The sequence below is a fragment of the Salvelinus sp. IW2-2015 genome, linkage group LG26, assembly GCF_002910315.2.
Source record: "Salvelinus sp. IW2-2015 linkage group LG26, ASM291031v2, whole genome shotgun sequence".
NCBI classification, from domain to species: Eukaryota; Metazoa; Chordata; class Actinopteri; order Salmoniformes; family Salmonidae; genus Salvelinus; species Salvelinus sp. IW2-2015.
Window position 1 is genome coordinate 38,254,212 of NC_036866.1, and position 27,056 is coordinate 38,281,267.

Consider the following 27,056-nt stretch of genomic DNA (forward strand, 5'->3'; position numbering starts at 1 on the left):
TCTGTTTGAAACATGTTGGTATTACAGACTCGGTCAGGGACAGGTTGAAAATGTCAGCGCATGCTCGCATGCTTGGTCAGCGCATGCTCAGAGTACACGTCCTGATAATCCATCTGGCCCTGCGGCCTTGTGAATGTTGACCTGTTTAAAGGTCTTACTCACATCGGCTACTGAGAGCGTGATCACACAGTCATCCGGAACAGCTGATGCTCTCATGTATGCTTCAGTGTTGCTTGCCTCGAAGCAAGCACAGAAGTTATTTAGCTCGTTTGGTAGGCTCGTGTCACTGGGCAGCTCGCGGCTGTGCTTCCCTTTGTAGTGCTTCGGAGCTGGTGTAGTATGATTCAATCTTAGTCTTGTATTGACGCTTTGCCTGTTTGATGGTTTGTCGAAGGGCATAGCGGGATTTCTTATAAGCGTCCGGGTTAGGATCCAGCTCCTTGAAGCGACAGCTATTCGTATCATGCTCCTCTTTTAAATACATTAATTTGCGCTCATTAAATGCCATGGCCAGTTTCTCATGCATGCTCAGCCTCTGTTTTTGTCCTCTGGCCCAGTTTAGTGACATGTTCGCYTGCTAACCTTCATCCTGTTAAGACAAGTCCCCTCCAAGCTATGGTGATCATCTGCCTCTAGAAAATGATTACATTGCTGCATTAGAGAGCATTATGTCTTCAAGAGTTGTGTTCATTACATCATTTTTATTATGGGAGTGCAAGAGATGACTGACAACATCACATATTCCCTGCTGTCCAGGGATGGCATATGTTGAATGAATGTGTCCTACTAAATGAGGATTGGAACGGTCCCCAATCAGAACTGTCCAAATGGTCATCATCTGGGATACCTTCCAGGGGTTACTGGTTATCAATGATCCCGGTCAACAAGTCCCCCAGCTCATCTGTCTGTCACACCCTGATCTGTTTCACCTGTCTTTGTGATTGTCTCCACCCCCCTCCAGGTGTCGCCCATCTTCCCCATTATCCCCTATGTATTTATACCTGTGTTCTCTGTTTGTCTGTTGCCAGTTCGTTTTGTTTCGTCAAGCCTACCAGCAGTTTTTCCCTCTGCTCCTGTCTCTCGATTGTTGCTGTTTCCTAGTTTCCCCAGTGTTGACCATTCTGCCTACCCTGAGCCTGCCTGCTGTCCTGTACCTTTGCCCCACCTTTCTGGATTACGGACCTCTGCCTGCCCTGACCCTGAGCCTGCCTGCCGTCCTGTACCTTTGCCCCACCTATGGTCCTACCAGTCTTGAAATGCTCCCTACGAGCAACAGCATGTCTTCTTTAAGTAGATTTGTTTGTTTTTTCACAGGAACAGGAAGTCAAGAGAATACAGAAATTATATTAATCATTATGTATGATATTGTTTGTTACATTTGTCACACAAATACATTTAGAGGCCACTGTGTTGTATTACACAAGAACATTTTCCCATTTTACATTAAGTTGTTGTCGAGTCCTTTTGTTTACTTTTTCAGTTGAGTTAATTCATTACAAATGGTAGTCCAGGCCTTCTTTTTCTTATTTTCTGTTGTTGACTCATGCTTTTTGTTGTCGATAATTAGGTGATTTGACACAATTCGCTTCAAGACGTTTTTTCAAAGTCACTGTAATTCTTTGAATGTTTTCTTTCACCTCCATCCATTGTTTGGTTTAGGTGAATTGCTCTAATTCCACACAATGCTTATGTATTAGGGGTCCATACCTGTTTTTTTAAGCATCCTCAGGTCCGTACCAAGTACACACWGTTAATGTAATCAGGCTTCAAAGATGAACTGGTTAGTCCTTACTTACCTTAGTCTGGGACTCCCTTGTCTATAACTAATTAATCTGAAATTAAGCAATGTCTCAAAGTACCATTTTTWAAATCTGGATTCATTTAAGTAGAATTAGCCTAGTCCTGATTTAAACTCTGTCTGCCCCGGAGTGTGTAAGAATGACAGTAGTAGTAATTGCATTGTAATCCAGAATCGTGTTTTACACATATGTTACTCACAGTTTGAGACCACTAAACCAAAACACTGCTATGCAGTCCAACAAAATGAACAATATATTCTGGGCTTTAATACACTGTACATCAGTGTTTCCCAACTCCAGTACCCCCAAACAGTACACATTTTTGATGTATCCCCAGACAAGCACACCTGATTCAACTTGTCAACTAATCATCAAGCCCTCAATGAGTTGAATCAGGTGAGTTTGTCTAGGGTGGGGCTACAACAAAATGTTTTGCTGCAATCATTATTCTCCCCACCATCTTCAGTACGGATCTCTGTTGATCTGTAGCTTTGGCAACTGCCTGTCTCTCCCTGGAGGGGTTGACATTGGATCCCCTCTCATTTGTGACCTCATGAAGGCCTAAGAGAGAGAGAAACTCATTAGAACAAAGAGACTATAGGCAGGGTTTAATGTTACGGTCATGATTTACAGTATGTTTAGCTCTGTCTGACATGTTATACAGCAGGGTTGACAAAGTACTGGGTGCTTTCTCTAGGACAACTACAGCTCTTTGATCACAGAGAGAGAACAGTATGTTGGTGAATCCACTTCATTCTCTTTGTCATCCTAAAACAATCTGATAAACACACACAGTGACTGTCTATACGCTTGCCTAGCATGGCTATGATTTCCCCTATGAAGATCCATGTTGCACGGATGGATTCACTGATCAAAATAGTGCCTAACTTGTTGGCAGTGTGTGAAGATGTTTTTCTGTGTGACACCTACAAAACATGTAGCGTTTTTAAAAATCAAAATACAAATTATAGGCCTACATTCTTTGAATCCTGACTGAAAGATTTGCTTGATTGACACAGACTCTTGTCTCTCTGTGGTTCTTTGACAAGGACACAATCTTTCTTGCTGGAAGGTCCTTTCATACAGGCAAAATCTTCATCTGATTGAACAAAAAATAATAATAATCCAAAACCTGGGGCTTTGACATTCTGTAACAGTTGCTATCATCATCATCATCATTCCCATACCATCATCAAGCTCCATCAAGTCTGAGTAATTTAATTGATTCTTGGCTCTGTTGACAAGAAAAAATAGTCCTCATTCATCACACTCAAATGAAACAGTTATCATAGTCTTTGCGGCTGGGTCGTGCCATGTCATTTCAGCAAGCCATGACACCCACCATCTCAGATTGTTCTGAAATCGTTTCTGTAGTTAGAAACAGATAAAATTAGCATTCCTGCTACATTATTATGTTGAAATATAATTTGATCTGAGAAATTAAGTTTATTGATTGCACCCAAATTGGCCGTTTTAAGTTATAGGATGCATATAATATTAAATAAAGTACCTAACATCCGAGTTGGACAAAACTTTTTTCTAACAATGTGTTAGACATGAGGTATCCAAAGAAAAGGTCAAAAGCCACCCACGGACCCCGAACCCCCCCCCACACCAATCCTAACCCAACAACAAGTATACAGTATCAGTTCTCTATCTCTGACAAGTAGCCTGGTATAGAGCTGCGGCTCAGAGTACTGTTCTCAGTGAATTTMGTGTTTTTTCCCCGTTCAGAGAAATTAGTGATTGACGTTGTTAGATTTATGTCCCATCCTACATCCTGATATTACCAGCTTCTGATCCCCCAATGTTAAAGGGATAGTTCACCCATACAAAATGACATTGTTTTTCTTACTCTGTAAGCAGTTTATGGACCAGGTATGACAGCAACCATGCTTTGGTTTAGTTAACCTGGTCCTTGTTTGAAATGCTAACTTTTTAGCATTTGTGGCACAAATCCAATGCAAGTCATTGGTACCTATATTAGCATTTTCACACTTCATATCCAAATAATCTATAAGTAGCATCATTGAGTTGCAATCAATTTTAGATACTTTAGGATACTTCGAACATGAAGCGTGAAAATGCTAATATAGGCACCATTGACTTGCATGGTTGCTGTCATACCTGGTCCATAAACTGCTTACAGGGTAATAAAAACAATGTCATTTTGTATGGGTGAACTATCCCTTTGTGGCCAACAAAACCAAAGCATGGGTTGCTGTCATACCTTGTCCATAGACTGCTTACAGGGTAAGAAACAAATGTACATTTGAAATTTGGGTGAACTATCCTTTTAAGATTGAGGTGGATCTTTAAACTTGTTTTACCTAATGGCAGAAACAGCACCATCTAGTGGTCAGGGTGTAGTATGGGACATTAACCTAACTTCAATGACTAATTTCTCTGAAAAGGGGGGAAAAAAACATTTGCAATTTCACTGGGAATACATTACATAGGATGAAGAAACAATTCTCAGAGCCGCAGCTCCATACTAATGTCAGACACAGAGAACTGATACTGTATAGCTAGCTAACGTTAGTTGCTAAATGACGTGTCTCAAGTCTCTTAACAGTTTACAAACTATAACGAATGAATACTGAATAACTTAGCTAAAAGACCACATTGAAATAAGTACTTGATTACTTATTTCAAGCTATCCAGCGACAAACTGAATCTGGCATATCTATATTGTGTTTCTGTTTAGGTGATTCGTTCTTTTTTTGTGTACATTTTTGTGACAAAATGTTGAAATATATAACCTTACTGTTAATGACAATGGAAAACCATTATTCGACTAATAAGATATAAAACTCTATATGGTTACACTTGTGTGTCCTACATTTACAAAAAAACGAAAGTTGTATTTCAAAAGCCCAGCTAGCTCAGTTGTGTCAATCAGATGATTGTCCAAACAAGGACACTTACACGGGCGTCAGTTTACATCCACAAAATACTAATGTACAGGTAAAACTAGACTTCTCCCATCTTTATTCTTCTGAAACAAATGTATCACGGCTGCAGTATGATTAGTGTCAATATTGTTGCTATTGGTTGCACTAAGCTAGGCACCGACCACTGCAATATTAGCTACTATTGCTAACTAGCGAAAGCTTTAGTTACGTAACCTGACGCATAATGACTATATACAATACATGACCAAAGGTATGTGGACACCTGCTCGTCGAACATCTCATTCCAAAATCATGGGCATTAATATGGAGTTGGTCCCCCTTTGCTGCTATAACAGCCTCCTCTCTTCTGGGAAGGCTTTCCACTAGATATGGAACATTTCTGCGGGGACTTGCATCCATTCAGCCACAAGAGTATTCGTGAGTTTGGGCGATTAGGCCTGGCTCGCAGTCAGCGTTCCAATTCATCCCAAAGGTGTTTGATGGAGTTGAGGTCAGGGCTCTGTGCAGGCCAGTCAAGTTCTTCCACACCGATCTCAACAAACCATTTCTGTATGGACCTTGCTTTGTCCACAGGGGCATTGTCATGCTGAAACAGGAAAGGGCCTTCCCCAAACTGTTGCCGCAAAGTTGTAAACACAGAATTGTCTAGAATGTCATTGTATGCTGTAGCGTTAAGATTTCCCTTAACTGGAACTAAGGGGCCTAGCCTGAACCATGAAAAACAGCACCAGACTATTCCTCCACCAAACTTTACAGTTGGCACTATACATTGGGGCAGGTAGCGTTCTTCTGGCATCAGCCAAACCCAGATTAATCTGTCGGACTGCCAGATAGTGAAGTGTGATTAATCACTCCAGAGAACGCGTTTCCACTGCTCCAGAGTCCAATGGCGGCGAGCTTTACACCGCTACAGCCGACGCTTGGTATTGCACATGGTGATCTCAAGCTTGTGTGCGGCTGCTCAGCCATGGAAATCCATTTCATGAAGCTTCCGACAAACAGTTCTTGTGCTGACGTTGCTTCCAGAGGCAGTTTGGAACTCGATAGTGAGTGTTGCAACCCGAGGACAGATGACTTTATGCGCTACATGCTTCAGCACTTGGTGGTCCCATTCTGTGAGCATGTGTGGCCTACCACTTCGCGGCTGAGCCGTTGTTGTTCATAGACATTTCCACTTTACAATAACAGCACTTACAGTTGACCGGGGCAGCTCTAGCAGGGCATAAATTATTTGGAAAGGTGGCATCCTATGACAGTGTCACGTTAAGTCACTGAACTCTTCATTAAGGCCATTCTACTGTCAATGTTTGTCTATGGAGATTGCATGGCGGTGTGCTCGATTTAATACATCTGTAAGCAACAGGTGTGGCTGAAATAGCCAAATCGACTCATTTGGTGTCCACATACTTTTGTATATAGTGTAATACCTAACGTTAGCTGAAGGGACCAATGGGGCTAACACATTAATGCTTATTGTTTTTACTAGCTATCTAGGTATCTGTCAGCAATAATCTGAACCTTGCATGCCTGGTAGTTAGTTAAATGATTCTATTTCCAATTGATACTAAATGGCCCCAGGCTATTTCTGTAGCCAGCAGATCCGACCCGGTTGCTTACAGATGCTCTAGGGTCGGACAGGCTTCCTGTGTAGATTAAGATACTGCAGAGCCGGCGCGAGATATTGCCTGGAAACGTACCTCACTCCAGGGATGAGAAATACGTTGTACTCCGAATTGTCCCATTATCCAACTATTACACCGAGAAGATTGAACGACTACTCGTTTTTTTATCAGTCGTTCAATCTTCTTGGTGTAGTAGTTGGGATAATGCAACAATTCGGAGTACAACACATTTCTCATCCTTAGATTGAGTTATGTTTTCCAGGCCATATCTTGCGCCGGCTCCACGGGGTCTTAATCTACACTGGAAGCCTGTCAATCAAACCATGATGGCCACGCACAGAGACACTCGTGTTTAAGTCGCGTTAATAACACTTTCGTGTGGGTATTTTGTCTCATATTTCCATCCGAATAACATTAAAGTCAGCGGACAACATTCTTGCTAGTAAAAGGACTGTTAGGAATTTTTTGTCGTATACGTTCGAGAGGAAGGAAATTCCACACTGATTGGAAAGTGGCAAAATGATAGTCTGAGATGCATATCTGGTATACATGACACAGGATGTGATTGCATTCTTATTACTGTACATATACTCACTACTCTATTCATTTTCATTGGTTTATAACTTCTTTCATCTGCTTTCAGCTGAGAAAATGAAGAAAAACAAGGGAAAGGTGAACACCACCACTGAGAAGGAGTTTGTGTTTCAGTTCAGGGCAGGGAGGAATGTCTGTGTCCTCAAAGTACCTCTGCAATTCCCTGTCCAAGAAAATGTCAGTGATCTTCATGGACGACTTATGCTGCTGCACAAAATACCTTGCTTCGTTGAGAATGGTGAGATTTCCATTTAACTAAATAAAATGAAACTTTGTCACTTCTAATTATCCACACATACCTTTTGGTACTAATCATTTCATGTATACTGGTTTAGAACTGAAGAGCACACTGTCCACCTTTATTGAGAGTGAAACCATCCAGGACTATGACAGAGAAGCAGAGTTGGCCCTACGGAAGCTGACAACAGGAGAGGTGGACATCAACCAGCTTACAAACACATGGGCAAAGGCCTACTCGGAGGTAAAAGCAGAACTCAAAACCAAAGACCATGTTTAGAAGCATATTTTCATATTAACTTGTTTGTCCCTAAAGCTTCTAACCCCGTCCCTGCTTCTGTTCTCTCGCTTCTTCTCCCTGATCCCTCGCTTCTGTCTGATAGTGTCGCACACGCTGATTATAATTATTTTTTTTCATTCCCTTATGTTGTTCACCTCACATTACAGAAGTGGATGACACTGTTGGATATATGAGACTACAGTGCAATCTGTATTCTTATGCTATTTTCTGTATGGAACAATCCAACTATCTGAAAGATGAGCTAGAGAAGTGTTTGCATACTGTGCCTCCTGATAATATGATTATCTCCCAGTGTCTGAGTTGTGGTCATAGATCATTATATTGATACAGAAAGTCAGTGAGTCACAGACAGTTGACTGCTCCTTAAGTTTCGGAAACAATATATCAAATTAGATTGGAAAGATTTGCTAAAAGTTCTTGGGAGTTGCCAAGATGTAGTGTTTGTCTTTGAGTTGCAGCTCATCAATTTTATACAAGCAAGACCTGCGTCATCTGTCTGACAGTTTGAAGGGGAATGTAAATCATTAAAACATCTGTGGTCTGATGAGAGAGATTTCTAGACATGGTGGCTTTTACTTTAAATGGATGAAAGCGGAAACTCCCTTTGAAACAGAATATCTTCCCTATTTTATTTTATTTTTTGTCTTTTAAAGTCAACAAGATCATCGGCTTCATGCACTTCAAAGTTCTGGAKTTAAAATTCTGCTGCCACTTGCTCAAGGACTTGTAAAAGTAAACAAGGCTGCCCCTCCAATAAAGCTTGGTTGCTCACTGCTGTGATGTGTACAGGGTAACCATTAACATTTTACTGCACTAGCACAGAAATACTCATGGATGCTGTCCAGTGTATTTGAAGGAACTGCGATGGTCTTTTTAATGTATATCATGTTTGTTGCGTAAAGATCCCTGGACTTGTATTAATAGAGGAAGTGTCTAAACTTTTCTATGCCCATTCTAAATATGGCACAAGTACAAGGTCCCTCTCGTAGCTTCCCCTCTATTACGTTTGTTAAGGAGAATCACCTCTTGCTTTTCACGCTGTCCACTCACAATTGTTGACCGGGTCTTTCGTACAGCACAGTCACTCACTTTTTCACTTTCTACAATTTCCTCTGATCTACTGAACAATGTCTTCCTGTGATTTTCCTTTACTCTCAAAAGATTACTCCCACACGCCATCATCCTCTTTTCCTTGTTCCTATTTAGACCACGCTGGAACATGCTCGTCCTGAGGATCCCTGCTGGGATGAGGACTTTGCAGATGTTTACCACGAGCTCATCCACTCCCCGGCCTCTGACACCCTGCTCAACCTGGAACACAACTACTTTGTCAGTGTCTCGGAGCTCATCAGTGAGAGAGACATGGAGCTGAAGAAGTTACAAGAGAGGTTGGTATGATCATAGAGATAAGTCCTCAATTGCAAAGGAGCCAATTAAGTRATCGTAGTTGAAGTTAGTTTCATATAACAAATGCCTAATGCGTTTAGCATTGTTCTGTTTTTCTCAACTCCCAGACAGGCAGCAGAGATGGACAAAGTCATGCAGGAGCTGGGAAAGACATTGACTGACCAGGATGTAAATGCATTTGCCTCTCAACACTTCGATGCCCAGCAGGTAAGACACCGAACCAGTCAGTTTGGCCGTTTGAGCTACAAGCATTGCAATGCTCTATGCACAGAGCTACACAGTCATGAATATTCACGATTGGTGATTCTTCTCTCTGGTCAGGTGCTGGAGAACAAGTGGGCCAATGAACTGAAACAGGTGACTCATATTCAGAAGCAGGAGTATCAGGAGTGGGTGATCAAACTGCACCAGGACATGCAGAACCCCAATAACAGCACTATTAAGTAAGAGAGAGAGAGAGAGTGTATGTGTGTTTGCGTGCTTGTGAATGCATATGTGCAGAAATGTACTTACTCTCAAGTAGCTTTTTAGGGGGGTGCAAATCAGCAGGTTTTTTTCTGTTCCTTGAAATCCAACTAACACTTTCAAGGCTCACAGTGAAGCAACATTGGTTAAATCAAGATAATGAGTAGTCGAGTCAGGTGGTTAAGTGCTTGGATGGGAAAGAAAGCCTGCAGACACAGTGGAATGACATCTGCACACACAGCAGCACTTTCAAATGCACGCGCAAGAGGCATTGAAAGAGCATCCTTGCTGATTTTTTTGATGTTATATATGGTTTACTCCTTTTTATGTGCAGTTCGTCAGTCCCAATGCATCTCATCTGGGGTTTGTTTGATAGAATTTATTTGACAATTTGTAAAATACATACATAAGGGCGCTCCAGCTGGTGACGCCTCCACATACAATTGAAGAAAATCATCAAGGATAACACCATAAAGCTTAACAGCTTATTTTCATCCTGGTCCTTTTGAAGAGGGAAAGGGGAAGGGGGAATACAACAAGGTTAGGCGGGGATTGTAATGACAACAGACAATGACAAACACAATGGTTGTTTGTTTCACAACATCCGATAATTAATAGAATTTCCGTTCCTGATAAACAACTATGGACAGGTACATCTTCCTTGTCTCACATACCCTTAATATATAAACAATATATATATCTATACACATACACAAGACAGTCACAATATAATAAATAACAGGCACCAAAAAGGCAGACCCTATGCTATCCTGGGAATGTCCCTCTCTGCCACCTACTTTAATCTTACCACTCACTTTAGAGACAAGCTACTATTGAGCCATTTTTTCAGTGAGAACTTGATACTACCTATGGATGTTATACATTTAAAAATGATTCGGAAGATTATTCCAAAGAATGGCAGCCGAGTATACATTTTTTTCCCCCTATACCACTTTTAAATCTAAAAGGAACAACATCAGTTTCACTCCTTCTAGTTGAATAGTTATGGTTATCCCTTACTAAGTTAAGGTAGTTACATAACTATCTGGGGACCATACTGTGGACAATCTTATGTACAAGACACAATTTTATCTGAGCAACTCTCTGCTCCACTTTAAGCCATCTAAGGCTTTCAAAGTGGGAGCAGTCAAGATGCGTAAGTGCTGGAAGTTTAAGAGTAATCCTTGTTTTAATAAATGTTTTAATATCTTGGGGGCACGATTGTACCAGGAAGAGCTTGCATAGTTGAAGTGGCACTGAACAAGGGCCCCTGCCAATGTCCCCATTGCATTCTTATCCAAATATTTGGAGGTTCTTGCCAGGAATCTAATTTTATGGTTCACTTTGGCGAAAACATTTTGTGCCATGCTCTCCCGTCAGATGGTTATCTTTGTAGCCCTGTGTCCACTCATCTTCCAGATCTGTTTGTGCTGTTTAGCCAACTTCTATGCTCATTGGCGTGGGCAAGACGGCAGACACAGGTCTGGGACAAGGCTAGTCATCTTGTAAACCCTGCCCTTTACAGTGTGAGGTTGTGTTTGTCAGTGAGGAGATCAAGGTGCAGCCCAGTCAGCTGACAGTGGAGTCTGAGCCTGGGGCCAGGCTGTATGAGGAGCAGCGACAGCTGGAGGAGAGCTTCACTATCCACTTAGGTAATATACTGTCTGTGTCCCCATGGAAACACTGCTGCCTGGTCCAACAAGCCCATGATAAAAATGAACCCTGATGACAGCCACTGGATTTATACTTTACTTCCTGACATCGTAAAATATAAAGACGTCCCATACGTGTTGAGTGTATATTTTTGTTTGTTTCTGATGTATTTTGACGGTGTCGTTCCTGTGGTGCCGTCCAGGTGCACAGCTGAAGACCATGCACAACCTGCGGCTGGTGCGGGCAGACGTGCTGGACTTCTGTAAACACCGTCGGCATGGCAGCAGCGGGACCAAGCTGCGGCGGCTGCAGACTGCTCTGTCGCTCTACTCCTCGTCCCTGTGTGGCCTGGTGCTTCTGGTGGACAACCGGGTCAACTCCTATAGCGGCATCAAGAGAGGTGAGAGGTCAAGGGCRAAGGGTCAGTGGTCAACATTAAGCAGGATACCACACTGTTAGGCCCTGTTAGTTACATGAGAGTGTAAAACCCATTTATCATTACTGAATCAATTCATTCTTTCTTATTGCCATGACCACATATGAAGATGTTTGGCTTGAGGACACCAGTGAGTTAGATGTTTGAGCATGATGATAGCTCATAAAGGTTTTGTCACAGTCAGAACATACGCCAACCCCTAACCTTCATAAACATTGTAAGAGTCCTCATCATGTGTTTGTGTGTGTTTTCCAGACTTTGCCACAGTATCTAAGGAGTGTACAGACTTCCACTTCCCTCGGCTGGAGGAGCAGCTGGAGGTGGTCCAGCAGGTGGTGCTTTACGCCCGGACTCAGAGGAGCAGCAAGCACAAAGTTCAGCCGGGTGAGTCAGTCACACACACACCAACAGGGGTGAAAATGATTGGCACCCCTGTTTTCAATACATCCCCTTGTGAAGATAACGGCACTGAGCCTTTTTCTAACTGTTTTATGAGGAGAACACATTGGGAGGGATGTTAGACCATTCCTCCATACAGAATCTTTCCAGATCCTTGATATCCTTCGTCTGCTCTTATGGACTGCCCTCTTCAATTCAAACCACAGATTTTCAATGGGGTTCAAATCCGGAAACTGAGATGGCAATAGTAAAATGTACATTTTTTTTGTGGTCAATTAACCATTTCTTTTTGGATTTTGATGTGTGCTTGTCTTCCTGGAAGATCCACTTGCAGCCAAGTTTTAGCCTCCTGGCAGAGGCAAACATGTTTTTGGCTGAAATGTCCTGCTACTGGGTAAAGTTCATGATGGGGCTCCCGAGTGGCGCAGCGYTCTAAGGCACTGCATCTCAGTGTCACTACAGAAACTGGTTTGATTCTAGGCTGTATCACAACAGGCCGTGATTGGTAGTCCCATTGGGCGGCACACAATTGGCCAAGCATCGTTAGGATTTGGCCGGGTTAAGCCGTCATTATAAATAAGAATTTGTTCTTAACTGACTTGCCTAGTTAAATAAAGGGTGAATCATTTTTTTGTTGTTCACCTTAAAGGTCCAATGCTTTGTTTTTATCTCAGTCAAATCATTCCTGGGTAACAATTGAATTATCCTACTGTGATTATTTATTTTAATTTTAAATGAAAACAAACAAAAATAGTTTCTTAGCAAAGGGCAATTTCTCAAGCAAGAATTTTGCTAAAACTGGGAGTGGTCTGAGTGGGGAGGGTGAAAACTAAGAATTAGCTGTTATTGGCAGAGTGGTTTGGAACGCTCTTGCTTATTGGTCTATTAACTAATTTACCGCACTAAAAGGGCATTGTAAATTTCACAGTATTATTCCAAATAATACTGTGAAATACACTACATGATCAAAAGTTTGTGGACACCTGCTCGTTGAACATCTCATTCCAAAATCATGGGGATTAATGTGGATTTGGTCCCCCCCTTGCTGCTATAACAGCCTCCACTCTTCTGGGAAGGCTTTCCATTGCTGCGGGGACATGCTTCTATTCAGCCACGAGCATTTGTGAGTTCGAGCGATTAGGCCTGGTTCACAGTCGGCGTTCCAATTCATCCCCAAGGTGTTCGATGGAGTTGAGGTCAGGGCTCTGTGCAGGCCAGTCAAGTTCTTCCACACCGATCTCGACAAACCATTTCTATATGGACCTCGCTTTGTGCACGGGGAATTGCCATGCTGAAACAGGAAAGGGCCTTCCCCAAACTGTTGCCACAAAGTTGGAAGCACAGAATCGTCTAGAATGCCATTGTATGCTGTAGCATTAAGATTTCCCTTCACTGGAACTAAGGSGCCTAGCCCGAACCATGAAAAACAGCCCCAGACCATTATTCCTCCTCCTCCAAATTGTACAGTTGGCACAATGCATTGGGGCATGTAGCGTTCTCCTGGCATTCGCCAAACCCAGATTCCTCGCGTCGGACTGCCAGATGGTGAAGCGTGATTCATCACTCCAGAGAACGTGTTTCCCCTGCTCCGGAGTCCAATGGCGGCGGGCCTTACACCACTCAAATCGACACTTGGCATTGCGCATGGCGATCTTAGGCTTGTGTGTGGCTGCTCAGCCATGGAAACCCATTTCATGAAGCTCCTGATGAACAGTTATTGTGCWGACGTTGCTTCCAGAGGCAGTTTCGAACTCTCTAATGAGTTTTGCAACCAAGAACAGAAGATTTTTTCACGCTTCAGCACTCGGCGGTCCCGTTCTGTGAGCTTGTGTGGACTACCACTTTGCGGCTGAGCCGTTGGTCCTCCTAGATGTTTCCACTTCACAATAACAGCACTTACAGTTGACCAGGGCAGCTCTAGCAGGGCAGAAATTTGACGAACTGACTTGTTGGAAAGGTGGCATCCTATGACTGTGCCACGTTGAAAGCCACTGAGCTCTTCAGTAAGGCCATTCTACTGCCAATGTTTGTCTATGGAGATTGCATGGCTGTGAGCTCGATTTTATACATCCGTCAGCAACGGGTATGGCTGAAATGACAGAATTCACTAATTTGAAGGGGTGTCCACATACTTTTGTGTGTAAGAAAATCACGTTTTTTACTGCACTGGTTCTTTAACAAGGGCCAATGACCCATGGAAGCAAAAATAACCCCATAACATCAAAGGTTATTTTCTGCATATGCATCCTTCTTTCGATGCCAAACCCACCACCGGTGTGCGTGGTCAAAGAGCTCTATTTTCATGTCATCTGACCATAACACCGGTTCCAATCCAAGTGTCCAATGCCCTTTAGCAAACTCCAGGTGTTTACATTTTGTTGGATGACATGAAAATATAATTCTTTGGTCAGGATGATTGAGTGATGATGTAACAATGGCATATATATGGTCCAGTTAGAACAATGTTAAAGATACTGGCCCAGTAAAGTCATGTTTGAACAAGGGCAAAGTAAATGGCAAACTAGACATATGTGTTAGAGATTATGTCAGGAGGAAGGACAAGGCTCTTTTGACATCATTGCCAACGTGTGTTGTCGGAAACCTCTGTCAAGATCCGTATAACAATCCCCATTGAATGGCTGTTTGAGTGGAGAGCTATCAGAGAGCTGAGTATGGAAACAATCCTCCTGGCTATCAGGCCTTATTTGGATGGGCCTGTGAAATCTGTTGCTATTGTCATTTACTTCCTGAAAAGGCATGTTTGCTCACACGATTTCCATACAGGAAATTCTGAACTCCTCTCTTGTTTTCCTTTTGACAGAGGTTCCTAAGAATGGAACTAATAGTGAAGATAAAAACAAAAATTTGGAAAGGAATCCCTCCAATATCTTACCAGGTAAAGTTGACTGAATACATGGTTTTGACTAATTCTTTAAGGGACGAATCCTGACTTTGTGCATTGTGAACATTTTACTTAGAGATGCACTATGCAGAAAACGCTATGCCATTTCCTGGTTGCTAAAATTCTAATAGTTTGCAAAATTTCTGATTGTGACAAAACAAGCAAGTACAGTGTAGCTAATCATTGTACCATGATGAGGGCGGCAGGTAGCCTAGTGGTTAGAGTTTTGGGCCAGTAACCGAAAGGTTGCTAGATCGAATCCCCGAGCTGACAAGGTAAAAATCTGTCGGTTTTACCCACTGTTCCTAGGCTGTCATTGTAAATAAGAATTTGTTCTTAACTGACTTGCCTAGTTTAGAAATAGGCTTTCATAGGGCCACCCGAGTGGCGCAGCGTTCTAAGGCACTGTAGTGCTTGAGGCGTCACTACAGATCCGGGTTCGATCCCGGGCTGTGTCGCAGCCGGCCGTGACTGGGAAACCCATGAGGCAACTCAGAATTGGCCCAGCATCGTCCGGGTTAGGAGAGGCCTTGGCCGGCCGGGATGTCCTTATCCCATCGCACTCTAGAGACTCCTCTGGCGGGCCGGGCGCATGCACGCTGACACGGTCGCCAGGTGTACGGTGTTTCCTCCGACACATTGGTACGGCTTGCTTCCGGGTTAAGCGAGCAGTGTGTCAAGAAGTAGTGCGGCTTGGCAGGGTCGTGTTTCGGAGAACACATGGCTCTCGACCTTTGCCTCTGCCGAGTCTGTACGGGAGTTGCAGCGAAGGGACAAGACTGTAACTACCAATTTGGATATCACAAAAATTGAGGGGGAAAAAAATACACAAAAAAACAAGACATAGGCTGTCATTTCTAATACCTTATCTTATTCCCTAAATTCTCTTCTGTCACGGTCTCAGGTGAATTCTACATCTCCCGCCACTCCAACCTGTCTGAGGTCCACATAGTGTTCCACCTGTGTGTGGATGACAACGTGCGCTCAGGCAACATCACGGCACGGGACCCTGCCATCATGGGCCTCCGCAACATCCTCAAGGTCTGCTGCACTCACGACGTCACCACCATCACCATCCCTCTGCTACTGGTCCACGACATGTCAGAGGTGAGAGAGAGCCTCATGTTATGTGTGTAAAAGGAGAAGATCATTTACCTCGAAGTCCCAGAAGTCAGATGCATAATGCATGTACAGTGTTGTACATTATTTACAGGTGAGAGATGACAGTTATACATATGCTATGCATGCATAACTGGTGCGGTGTGACTTGAGTTTATGTAAGTTCAGGTCACCAGCAGTTACCATTATGCTACATTTTGCATTGTTATGAACACCAATCAAAATAGTTCTTTGGGGTCCAGCATGTTGGTGATGTTTAATAGAAAAGGGTTGTGTGAAGAGCTTTTTATTTTTTTTATTTTTTTTGTAAACCCAGTGAACTGTACTGACCACTCCTAGTTCCTTGGTTAGATGATTAGTGGGGGAAGGAGAAAAGGATGGAAAAATAGACGGAAGGAAAGGCGGAGTAATGACGGTCTTAGTTCAGGCCTTAGGAACTGATTTTCCCCTCCTGGCCTGCAGTTAAACAGTGCTGCAGACCTGGGTTCAGATCCTATTTCAAATATCTCCATTTCTTTCAGATACATTTCAAACTAAGTATTCAGATATTTTTTTTATTCTAAAAAACAATTAGTTGAATATTGGAATCTATTTGTAAATACACTTGAAATGTATTGGTATGTATTTTAAAATACTCGAATACACTTCCATGCATTTAACCCAGGTATTTMAAAATAGTATTTGAAAATACATTCAAATAGTWTTTTTTTTTAATAGGAAATTATTTGAAATGACTTTAAAATATTTCCAATATAAGTAGTTGAGTTGGGCCACAAGATTTAAAAATACTCAAATACACAGAAAATAAGTATTTAAATAACAAATAATCAAATACACATGTATTTGAACCCACGTCTGCAGTGCTGTGGGCTTCAGTCTGTTGTCTCCATTCCCAGTGTCATCCTGACATGTTCCTACCCTCCCCGATGGCACATTCACAAGCCTTTGATACTGTCTCATTTCTACTTCCTCCTCCACGTCTCTCTGCTTGTTTGTTCAGTGCAACCTCGGCAGTGTTCTGGCCTGTGCAGCTCTGGTTGTGAACTCTCCTTAGCATTTCCTCCATTCAGGAGTAGATGAGGGAAAAGCGGAGAGTCGTGAACATTTGTGTTTACTCAAACTGAGTATACAGCACTCTGTACACACAGAGCAGGGTAGCGATAGCATTGAAAGACAGCAGCACTACTGAGTCCACATGGAACAAACCAGAACCTGAGAACAGCCATTTCTCAACAAGCTGCTGCCTYATGTAGACCTCCTTACTGCGGTGCAGAGAGGGCCCTCTCCTTATCGTGCCACAACATGCCTGATGAAACACGCAAGAGCGTGTTCACAAATGTACTCTGTATAGTATTCTCACTTCCTAAGGTGCAGGAACCAGTCTCTTTTTCAGTTGAAAGCATTTCCGTCGGGATTCTTCTTTTCCAMTGCTTTTTCCAACTGAAGAAATTGTACTTTTGCCCAGCTCAGTTTATATGTACAGTGACATAATGTCCAGCATAGTTCGTCAAAGGAGCCATGAGAAAATGTTTATTCTTTATGAAAATATGTGTTTTGACAACGTCAGGCAGGCAGAATAGAAGGGAACAGTGAGGGGATGACAGAGGTTTAGTGTGTTCCACCATCCTGTGGCCTGACTGACTCCTCTTATTCTCTCACCTGCAGGAGATGACCATCCCGTGGTGCCTGAAGCGGGCCGAGCTGGTCTTCAAATGTGTCAAAGGTGAGATAGTAAGAAGCACCAGTGGCATTTTCCCCTCTTGTGTCTCCTCTGAGACCTCTCTGTCCTGACTTAAGATGTTTCCCTCTGCAGGTTTCATGATGGAGATGGCATCGTGGGATGGAGGGATRTCACGGACTGTCCAGTTTCTAGTTCCACAGGTAAGAATAGGTCTGCTGGTAAACTGMCCAGAACCTTAATGACTCAGACCTAGCTTGCACTGTATTGCAGAATATATACAGTACCAGTTAAAAGTTTGGACACCTACTCATTCCAGGGTTTTTCTTTATTTTTAATATTTTCTACATTGTAGAATAATAGTGAAGAGATCAAAACTATGAAATAACACATGGAATCATGTAGTAGCCAAAAAAGTGTTAAACAAATCAAAATATATTTTACGTAGCCACCCTTTGCCTTGATGACAGCTTTGTACACTCTTAGCATTCTCTCAACCAGCATCATGAGGTAGTCACCTGGAATGCATTTCAATAACAGGTGTGCCTCGTTAATATGTGGAATTTCTTTCCTTCTTAATGCATTTGAGCCAATCACTTGTGTTGTGACAAGGTTGGGGTGGTATACAGAAGWTYGTCCTATTTAGTAAAATACCAAGTGCATATTATGGCAAGAACAGCTCAAATAAGCCAAGAGAAAATGACAGTCCATCATTACTTTAAGACATGAAGGTCAGTCAATCAGGAAAATGTCAAGAACTTTGAAAGTTTCTTCAAGTGCAGTCGCAAAAACCACCAAGCGCTATAATGAAACTGGCTCTCATGAGGATCGCCACAGGAAAGGAAGACCCAGAGTTACCTCTGCTGCAGAGGATAAGTTCATTAGAGTTAACTGCACCTTCGATTGAAGCCCAAATAAATGCTTCACAGAGTTCAAGTAACAAACATATCTCAACATCAACTGTTCAGAGGAGACTGCGTGAATCAGGCCATGGTCAAATTGCTGCAAAGAAACCACTACTAAAGGACACCAATAATAACAAGACATGCTTGGTTCCAGAAACACGAGCAATGGACATAAGACCAGTGCAAATCTGTCCTTTGGTCTGACCAGTCCAAATTTGAGATTTTTGGTTCCAACCACCTTGTCTTTATGAGACGCAGAGTAGGTGAACGGATGATCTCCACATGTGTGGTTCCCACCGTGAAGCATGGAGGAGGAGGTGTGATGTGTGATTTATTTAGAATTCAAGGCACACTTAACCAGCATGGCTACCACAGCATTCTGCAGCAATACATCATCCCATCTGGTTTGCACTTAGTGAGACTGTCATTTGTTGGCCTCCATAATCACCCGACCTCAACCCAATTGAGAGGGTTTGGGATGATGGAAAAGCATTCCTCATGAAGCTGGATAAGAGAATGCCAAGAGTGTGCTGTCATCAAGGCAAAGGTTGGCTACTTTGAGGAATATCACATCTATTTTGATTTAACACTTTTTTGGTTACTACATGATTCCATATGTGTTATTTTATAGTTTTGATGTCTTCACTATTATTCTACAATGTAGAAAATAGTAAAAAYTAAAGAAAAACCCTTGAATGAGTAGGTGTCTTAACTTTTGACTGGTACTGTACTTTTAGTGATATTATTGAGGTCTATAACTGTACTATTAGAGTTGAATGTACAAACCCAGACAGGTTAGATGTCTCTGTCAGGTCTCAGATGAAAAGAACATCAACGCAACCAGTCAGTATTTAGGGCTGATTACTCTGAGTTGATAAAGTGTTGCCCGCCAAATATGATTTAGTGAAGCCACAGAATGAACCCTACTTGAAGAGCAAACAAGTACTTGAGGAGAAAGTTGTTGTCGTATGTTTCAGAGCAGGAATTTGGACCTACATTGGAGTTGGCGCTATTGCTTGTCTCAGCCATTCAGCGTCCAACAATAGTACCCCTGTACAGTATGTCTCACAAAGGCACACCTGGTCGTGCATACTCTCCAAGTACACTCTGTAGTGTACACTGTGTACCTACATTCAATTTACCATTGCAAAAAAAGTATGTACTTTTAGGCTCAGTCAACAATGTCACTGTTTGATGAAGATGATTATGATTTATGTACAGTACCAGTCAAACGTTTGGGGACACCTACTCATTCAATGGTTTTTCTTTATTTTCTACATTGTACAATAATAGTAAATACAAAAACTATYAAATAAAACATATGGAATCATGTAGTAACCAAAACATTGTTATACTAATCAAAATATATTTTAGATTCTTCCAAGTAGCCACCATTTGCCTTGATGACAGCTTTGCACGCTCTTGGCATTCTCTCAACCAACTTCACCTGGAATGCTTTTCCAACAGTGTTGAAGGAGTTCCCGCATATGCTGAGAACTTGTTGGCTGCTTTTCCTTCACTCTTTTCCTTCAACTCATCCCAAACCATTTCAATTGGGTTGAGGTCGGGTGATAGTGGAGGCCAGGTCATCTGATGCAGCACTCCATCACTCTCCTTCTTGGTCAAATAGCCCTTACACAGCCTGGAGGTGTGTTGGTTCATTGTCCTGTTGAAAAGCAAATGATAGTCCCACTAAGCGCAAACCAGATGGGATGGCGTATCACTGCAGAATGKTGTAGTAGTCATGCTGGTTAAGTGTGCCTTGAATTCTAAATAAATCACTGACAGTGTCACCAGCAAAGCACCATCACACCACCACCTTCATGGTGGGAACCAGACATGCGGAGATCATCCGTTCACCTACTCTGCGTCTTACAAAGACTCMGCGGTTAGAACCAAAAATATCAAATTTGGAGTCATCAGACGAAAGGACAAATTTCCACCGGTCTAATGTCCATTGATTGTGTTTCTTGGCCCAAGCAAGTCTCTTCTTCTTATTAGTGTCCTTTAGTAGTGGTTTCTTTGTAGCAATTTGACTATATTTTGGGCTGCAATTTCTGAGGCTGGTAACTCTAATAAACTTATCCTCCGTAGCAGAGGTAACTCTGTCGTTTTCTCTTTGCTTATTTGAGCTGTTCTTGCCATTTATATGGGCTTGGTCTTTTACCAAATAGGGCTATCTTCTGTATTCCACCCCTACCCTGTCACAACACAACTGATTGGCTCAAACATATTAAGAAGGAAAGAAATTCCACAAATGAACTTTGAACAAGGCACACCTGTTAATTGAAATGCATTCCAGGTGACTACCTCATGAAGCTGGTTGAGAGAATGCCACAAGTGTGCAAAGCTGTCAAGGCAAAGGGTGGCTACTTTGAAGAATCTCAAACATAAAATATATTTTGATTTGTTTAACACTTTTTTTGATTACTACATTATTCCTTCACTATTATTCTACAATGTAGAAAATTATAAATTATAAAAAAAGAAAGAAAGAAAACCCCTTGAATGAGTAGGTGTGTCCGAACTTTCAACTGGTTGTGTGTGTATTTATATGTGTGTGTAGGATTATTTATATGACTTGTTTTGGTGAGAGCTCTTATTTCTCTATAGAACCATTCCCTTTATTKATGTGGCTKTGTTACAGGTTAGTTATATAAGTCTATTGTTCTGAGGGAGGTTCCCTATAGACTGGGTCGCCTATACTATGATTACATGTTGACAGGCTCAGAGGATAAGACCAGCATCAAGGGTTATAACAGCATTTACGTCTGCCAGCCTTACACTCCGACACCATTCAAAATAGAACTTCTAAAACAGCATTTTCTACACCTCAAACGAGACACGTACTGTATGCTCTCTAAATACGAGTGTTGTGAGTGGAGACATTAATACTTAAAATGCTTATTAGAAGGCCTGTTAGTGTTGTGACCTAACATGTTCCCTATGAGAGCCATAGCTGTCAGAGCACACATAYTTACAGCATCTTGACTGGTCCCACAGGAAATGGGACACCGAGCTAAAGGTGGCGCTGAGCTAAAGGTCCCTGCTTAAGTTGTCATTAACACTTGTACACAAACAAGCGACAACAAAAATGTTGTGAATTTGTATGTTAAGAATTTCCCCCAAGTTGATGTTGTATATGTAAGCCATTTGTGTCTGTTTAGGCTACTCTGTTGGAAAGACATCCGTTCCCTGCGTGCCCACTGCTCACTAAGCATTGCTGTCTGTCTGTGTTTTATTGACAGAGTATATCAGAGGAGATGTTCTACCAGTTGAGCAACATGCTGCCTCAGATCTTCCGCGTCTCCTCCACCCTCACGCTCACCTCCAAACGCTGACGGAGACACATGACCAATCACATTGGCTTGGCAACTGTCAACACTGAGTTCCAGCAAACATATTTAAATAGTTGCATTTCACAGGGGTTAGTGTGATGGATGACTTTAGAGCTTCCTGTCACAAGTGATTATCAACCCCTGTGTAATTAGCATCTTGAGGCAAGGCGACATCATCTCGGGGCAAGGCGACATCATCTTGCCAAAAAGATAGATTGTGTCGTTGTCCGAGACGAGCATTATGCAGTGTTTGTGCATTGCAGTGAATTATAGTGAAGGCTCTGTCATTATTCCTCTCCACTCCAGTAACAGCAGAGGGCACTGTTCTCAGAGACGAAGCCCCCAACTCTCTGATAGATGTTTAATCTACTTTGTGCCTAAACATGGACTTTATTATATTTTGTTATGAAACTGACAGTTGGCATTAAAGTTGCACCCTATTGAGCATACACAAGTTCAGCACTTAAACTTTTCGATGTGGCATTCCAATGAACTCATTCCAATTTACTCCGTGTTTACACCTATATCGGCGGTAAATGTTTTTAGTAGAAATGTATGTAAGGAGTGTTGAAACGGTTTCAAGGAGAATGACAGGCTGTGTATATAGTCACAAACTTACATTACAGATCTAATGTGAATCTCATCTCTGTGAAATGTTTCTGATTTGACATTATTTACACTTTTCTTTACTGGGGCCTGAAGCACTGGAGTATAGCCTACACCATATTGCAGTTTCTGCACAATTTTATTTACTGTTTAGGAATAATCCACGATTGGCTAATCTCCCTGAAGCTAATATGACATAGTAATTGCATTCCATTTCTGTTTGGATTAAGTCATTTTAGATAGATTAAATAATAATTATTGTCTGACACTCGGGCTCCCGAGTTGCGCAGGGGTCTAAGACACTGCATCTCAGTGCAAGAGGCGTCACTGCAATACCTGGCTCGAATCCAGGCTGCATCACATCCGGCCGTGATTGGGAGTCCCATAGGGCGGCGCACAATTGGCCCAGCGTCGTCCGGGATAGGCCGTCATTGTAAATAAGAATTTGTTCTTAACTGACTTGCCTAGTTAAATAGACAAATAAAACACTTTCCTGCCCTGATTGTCAGTGTTGAGATGATTAAACAGATCAAGTGCACTAATCAAAACAGTGTATTTTTCACGTGAAAAACAGATGGCTGTTGGCATTCCTTCCGAGCTCTCAAGTCAGTGTCGTGTTAACTTGCCACACTTTTTATACCGTACTGCAGTGGTGAGAACCCACAAAACGCTATGGAAATGTGTTACTGAATGCCTTGCATTCTTGCCATTGGTCTCGGTGGCCTTAAGTGTTGGGTTCCCTGGGGCAGAGGAACCATGGTGCCYAGTCAGCAGCATCATGCACCGGCCGGGCCCAGTGTTCGTCCTTCCTCCTCCCTGGTGTTGTGTGCAGCCAGGCAGCCTGGACTTCAGAGCCTCACACACAGGCCCTCTGACGAGGACAGCAAATCCCTGGAACAATTGACCTCCTAGGGGGCTGATTGGTTCCTGGGTTCAGGTACACAACTAGCCCTATGTGGCACGTTCATGTCAGACTAGTCTTGGTTTGACATGCTTTACTGACTTTATTGTCCCCATGGGGAAATGTTGCAGCATCATGTACGTGTTTAAATACAGTAGACAACAAATTGACAATAAAAAAATCACAAGTTACATACAGTATATACCAATGAAAGAGACTAGCCTGCTGACCTTACTGGGTGGATAGGAACATTAGCCCGAGCTGTTTAGGAGGGATATCACACTTGGCACAAATTATTGTCTCGTTCTGTTTTTCCTTCCGGGGGAGGGGGGTGCTCTGTTTACAGTACAGGGCCCTGGATTTAATCAAACCTGTAAACAATTGTTTCCACGGTAAGTCAAAGACATGAATACTCTTGCACAGCAAGAAATAAATGAATTTGAGATGATTTTAGTTTCACACTGTTGATTGATGGGAAAGTGGGGCTTTTTCTCTGCCAAGGAGGGTTCAGATATGAGTATTAACTTGTATCTTGTTATCTGTTTTAGTAACACTTTAATAATAGCTTTGTTATTGTGTAAAATTGAGTTTAGGGGTTATTGCTGCGACACAAGTGGAATAAGGACCATTCGAAAAATGGGTTAATACAATATTATTACTATAGAAATACTACGCTGGCATGGAGCTACGCTGAAGTTTTACCCCTTCTGTATAGCACAATACATCCTGTCCACATGATGCAGAAGAGACTCTTATTGGCTCCCAACAAGCCAACAACAGTGTGCTGTTTTATGTTACCGTGCCAATGTGGAGGATTGACACAAGCTTATGACTGTTATGCATAGAAACCATAAGAAACTCAACAGATTATACAGTGAAAATTGATTTTAAAGGAACGTTCCCAACCTCACCAGTTTATAATTGAAGTCTAGGGAATGGCCTCCGGGGGGCTAGATGTCAATGCATTAAGCATGGAGGTGACCACAGGGCTATTAATCTCTGCCTACTTTGGCTTCATTAATGTTAAATAAAGACTAGGCTAGTGTATTATTAATATTGGTAGTAGCTAGTGTTATGTTGCCCAACTCCTTATACCTCTGGGTAGGCAACATGATGGTCCTGACACCTGATTTCATTCAACATGTCTTCTGAAATTGTGTAACACTGAAGTATACTGATCCCGCAGGTGAAGAAGACGGATATGGAGGTCCTGGGTTGGCGTAGTTACACATGGTCTGCGGTTGGACGTACTGCCAAATTCTCTAGAACGGCGTTGGAGGCAGCTTATGGTAGAGAAATTAACATTCAATTCCCTGACAACAGCTGTGGTGGGCATTCCTGCAGTCAGCATGCCAATTGCACGCTCCCTCAACTTGAGACATCTGTGGCATTGTGTTGTGTGACAAAACTGCACATTTTCAAGTGGCCTTTTATTGTCCCCCAGCACAAGGTGCACCTGTGTAATGATCATTCTGTTTAATCGGCTTCTTGATATGCCACACCTGTCAGGTGGATGGAATATCTTGGCATAGGAGAAATGCTCACGAACAGAGATGAATTTGTGCACAACATTTGAGAGAAACACGATTTTTGTGCATACTGAACATTTCMAGGATTTTTTATTTCAGRTCATGAAAAAGAGGAATAACACTGCATGTTGCGTTTATATTTTGGTTCAGTGTTGATGTAATGTAAACATAGCTTTGTAATTTTGTAGTTTTGACATGTGTCTCATCTCTTTCTGTTTGAGTCAGTATTTAGAAATAAAAACAATTTCTTCAAATGCCCTATTGAGTTCACCATCAAAATAAAGTGATTCAACTGTTCGTGTTACATTGAGTATCTGATACATTGTATAATTGATAAGCTGATACATTGTGTCAATCGTATTATTACAGGTGGGTGTAAAATAAAGGAGGCAAACAAATGTCGTCTTCGCTAGAGTTCAGCATGAAGTCTACCATTGAGCCTCCCCGCACTCCTCAGGAAAACAGTCGCCTCCATCCTCCCATGATCTCTCTCCTCTCTTTCCCCGCTCCATAGAATCCCGCAACGTCACAGCAGTCCTTCCTACAAGTTGGGCAACGACGGAACATCGTGAAAAGTGTACAAGTTGCTGCATGGATTTACGGGAGTTGCGTCGACAAGGTACAGTATTTCGCAATTATATCTAAGAATTGGCCATTCTTATACCGGGTTTGTTGTGGTATGCAACATACTTTCCGTGTTTCCAAATGTAGCGCCGCAGCTCGCGATAACTGAACTACTAACATGTAAAACTTAGTAATTGTATGTTTATAACTTCCGCTTTATACAACGCGCCCACTGCAGGTTTATTGGTTTTGCTTTTGAAAAATATAATGCTTTGCTTTGAAGTCCTCTTGCGGTTATGGTCTATCTATCGAACGAACCTAAAGCAATGTGATGTTTCATTCAAAATGAGCGCATGTGTCTACGACGTTGTGGTTTTTGAGGACCTTAAGTTGTTTCTTACTGTCTTAGTTGCCATATAGTTTGCTCTCTATAAATTGATATTGTGCCAAGTGCCATGGTGGCAACGAGTGTATACCGATTGCAATGGCAACCAGTGGCTTTCTTTCTCCTCGAAAGCATTTTTATCTTTGCTCTAAACATTTGGCGCTGTTGGGGTGACCCCTGCTGTTTTGACACATGGATGTGGGGGAGGAACCGTTTGCAAGTATTTTGAGGTCATAGAGATAAACCTTTTAAAATTAACTAATTGGCAAAGTGGAAAACGGTGTACTAACAGAGTAGTAGATCTTCTATTATAGTATGTTCCAGTTAACATGAACCAGGAATAGAAAAATATATATATTTTAATATAGGGTTAGGCCTAATATATATATATTTTTTAATCATTCAACAGGGAAAGTAAATTGTTTTCACATACAGTGTGAAAACAATTTCTCAACTTTTTTTTTTAGAGTAGACCACAACAGCTGACATTTCAATAACTTGACATTTTCATACTGTTGCCCTTATATTTTCAGAAGTCATTTAGGCCAATTTCATACATTCCTGGAGATCAAACATCATGATGTTTCGGGGTCCTGAATGGCGCAGTGGTCTAAGACATTGCATCTCAGTGCTAGAGACGTCACTACAGACCCTGGTTCGATTCCAGGCTGTATCACAACCGGCCGTGATTTGGAGTCCCATAGGGCGGCACACAATTGGCCCAGCATTGTCCGTGTTACGGTTTGGCCGGGTTAGGTCATCATTGTAAATAAGAATTTGTTCTTAACAGACTTGCCTAGTTAAATAAAGGTTAAATAAAAACAGTTATATATTTTGAAGATGGATCCTAGACATTCAATCTGCCTAGAGTTTCAATTTAGCGATTGGAGTGACACATTTTCCTCTGTTGTAGATTTAAAAGAACTGCTCCCAATGCTAGACGAATGACTGTAGAGCCATTAGTTAATGGTCTGTGTTTTTTTTCTCTGTTTCTATTTAAACTTCCCTGGCTGGAGAACAAAATAACAGGAACTAGGTAATGCACATTTTCCATGAGACTCATTCTGTAAACAGAGGTTGTCATATTACATGTGTATAAATGGCAATAACAACTAAAAGTTTCCAATGTTTTTAAATAGCCTATATATGGTGCTTTGGTTTTACCAGGAACTGAATGGCCAAACCCACAGTACTTACGAAGAGGATCAAAAGGTTAAACAGCTTCAACTCATGACAGAGGGACTTTTATTGTCTCTGTGGCCATGACTCACGCTACCTCCGTACAAAGGCCACTTGAGTGT

General features: G+C 42.0%; 2 protein-coding genes across 3 annotated transcripts in view; both read left to right on the plus strand.

Moving 5' to 3' along the window:
• The first annotated feature begins 4,678 nt into the window (after positions 1 to 4,678).
• LOC111952312 (FERRY endosomal RAB5 effector complex subunit 3) lies at positions 4,679 to 23,725 on the plus strand. Of its 2 annotated transcripts, XM_023970879.2 has the most exons (14): positions 4,679 to 4,766; positions 6,980 to 7,168; positions 7,266 to 7,411; positions 8,675 to 8,856; positions 8,983 to 9,082; positions 9,197 to 9,318; positions 10,886 to 10,992; positions 11,196 to 11,393; positions 11,685 to 11,813; positions 14,650 to 14,724; positions 15,635 to 15,837; positions 17,515 to 17,572; positions 17,663 to 17,730; positions 21,681 to 23,725. In XM_023970879.2, exons 2-14 carry the CDS (start codon positions 6,988 to 6,990, stop codon positions 21,771 to 21,773), a joined length of 1,662 nt encoding a protein of 553 aa, XP_023826647.1. In that variant the 5' UTR covers positions 4,679 to 4,766; positions 6,980 to 6,987; the 3' UTR covers positions 21,774 to 23,725. The 2 variants fall into 2 exon arrangements, with proteins under 2 accessions (XP_023826647.1, XP_023826649.1); XM_023970881.2 differs by lacking the exon at positions 14,650 to 14,724.
• Positions 23,726 to 23,876: 151 nt separating this feature from the next.
• LOC111952313 (solute carrier family 45 member 3) overlaps positions 23,877 to 27,056 on the plus strand; it is a 51,804-nt gene continuing 48,624 nt past the window's right edge. Inside the window, exons 1-2 of the mRNA XM_023970882.2 lie at positions 23,877 to 24,566; positions 25,321 to 25,425. The gene's annotated coding sequence lies outside the window, so the exon portion shown is untranslated. The remainder of the gene's footprint in view (positions 24,567 to 25,320; positions 25,426 to 27,056) is intronic.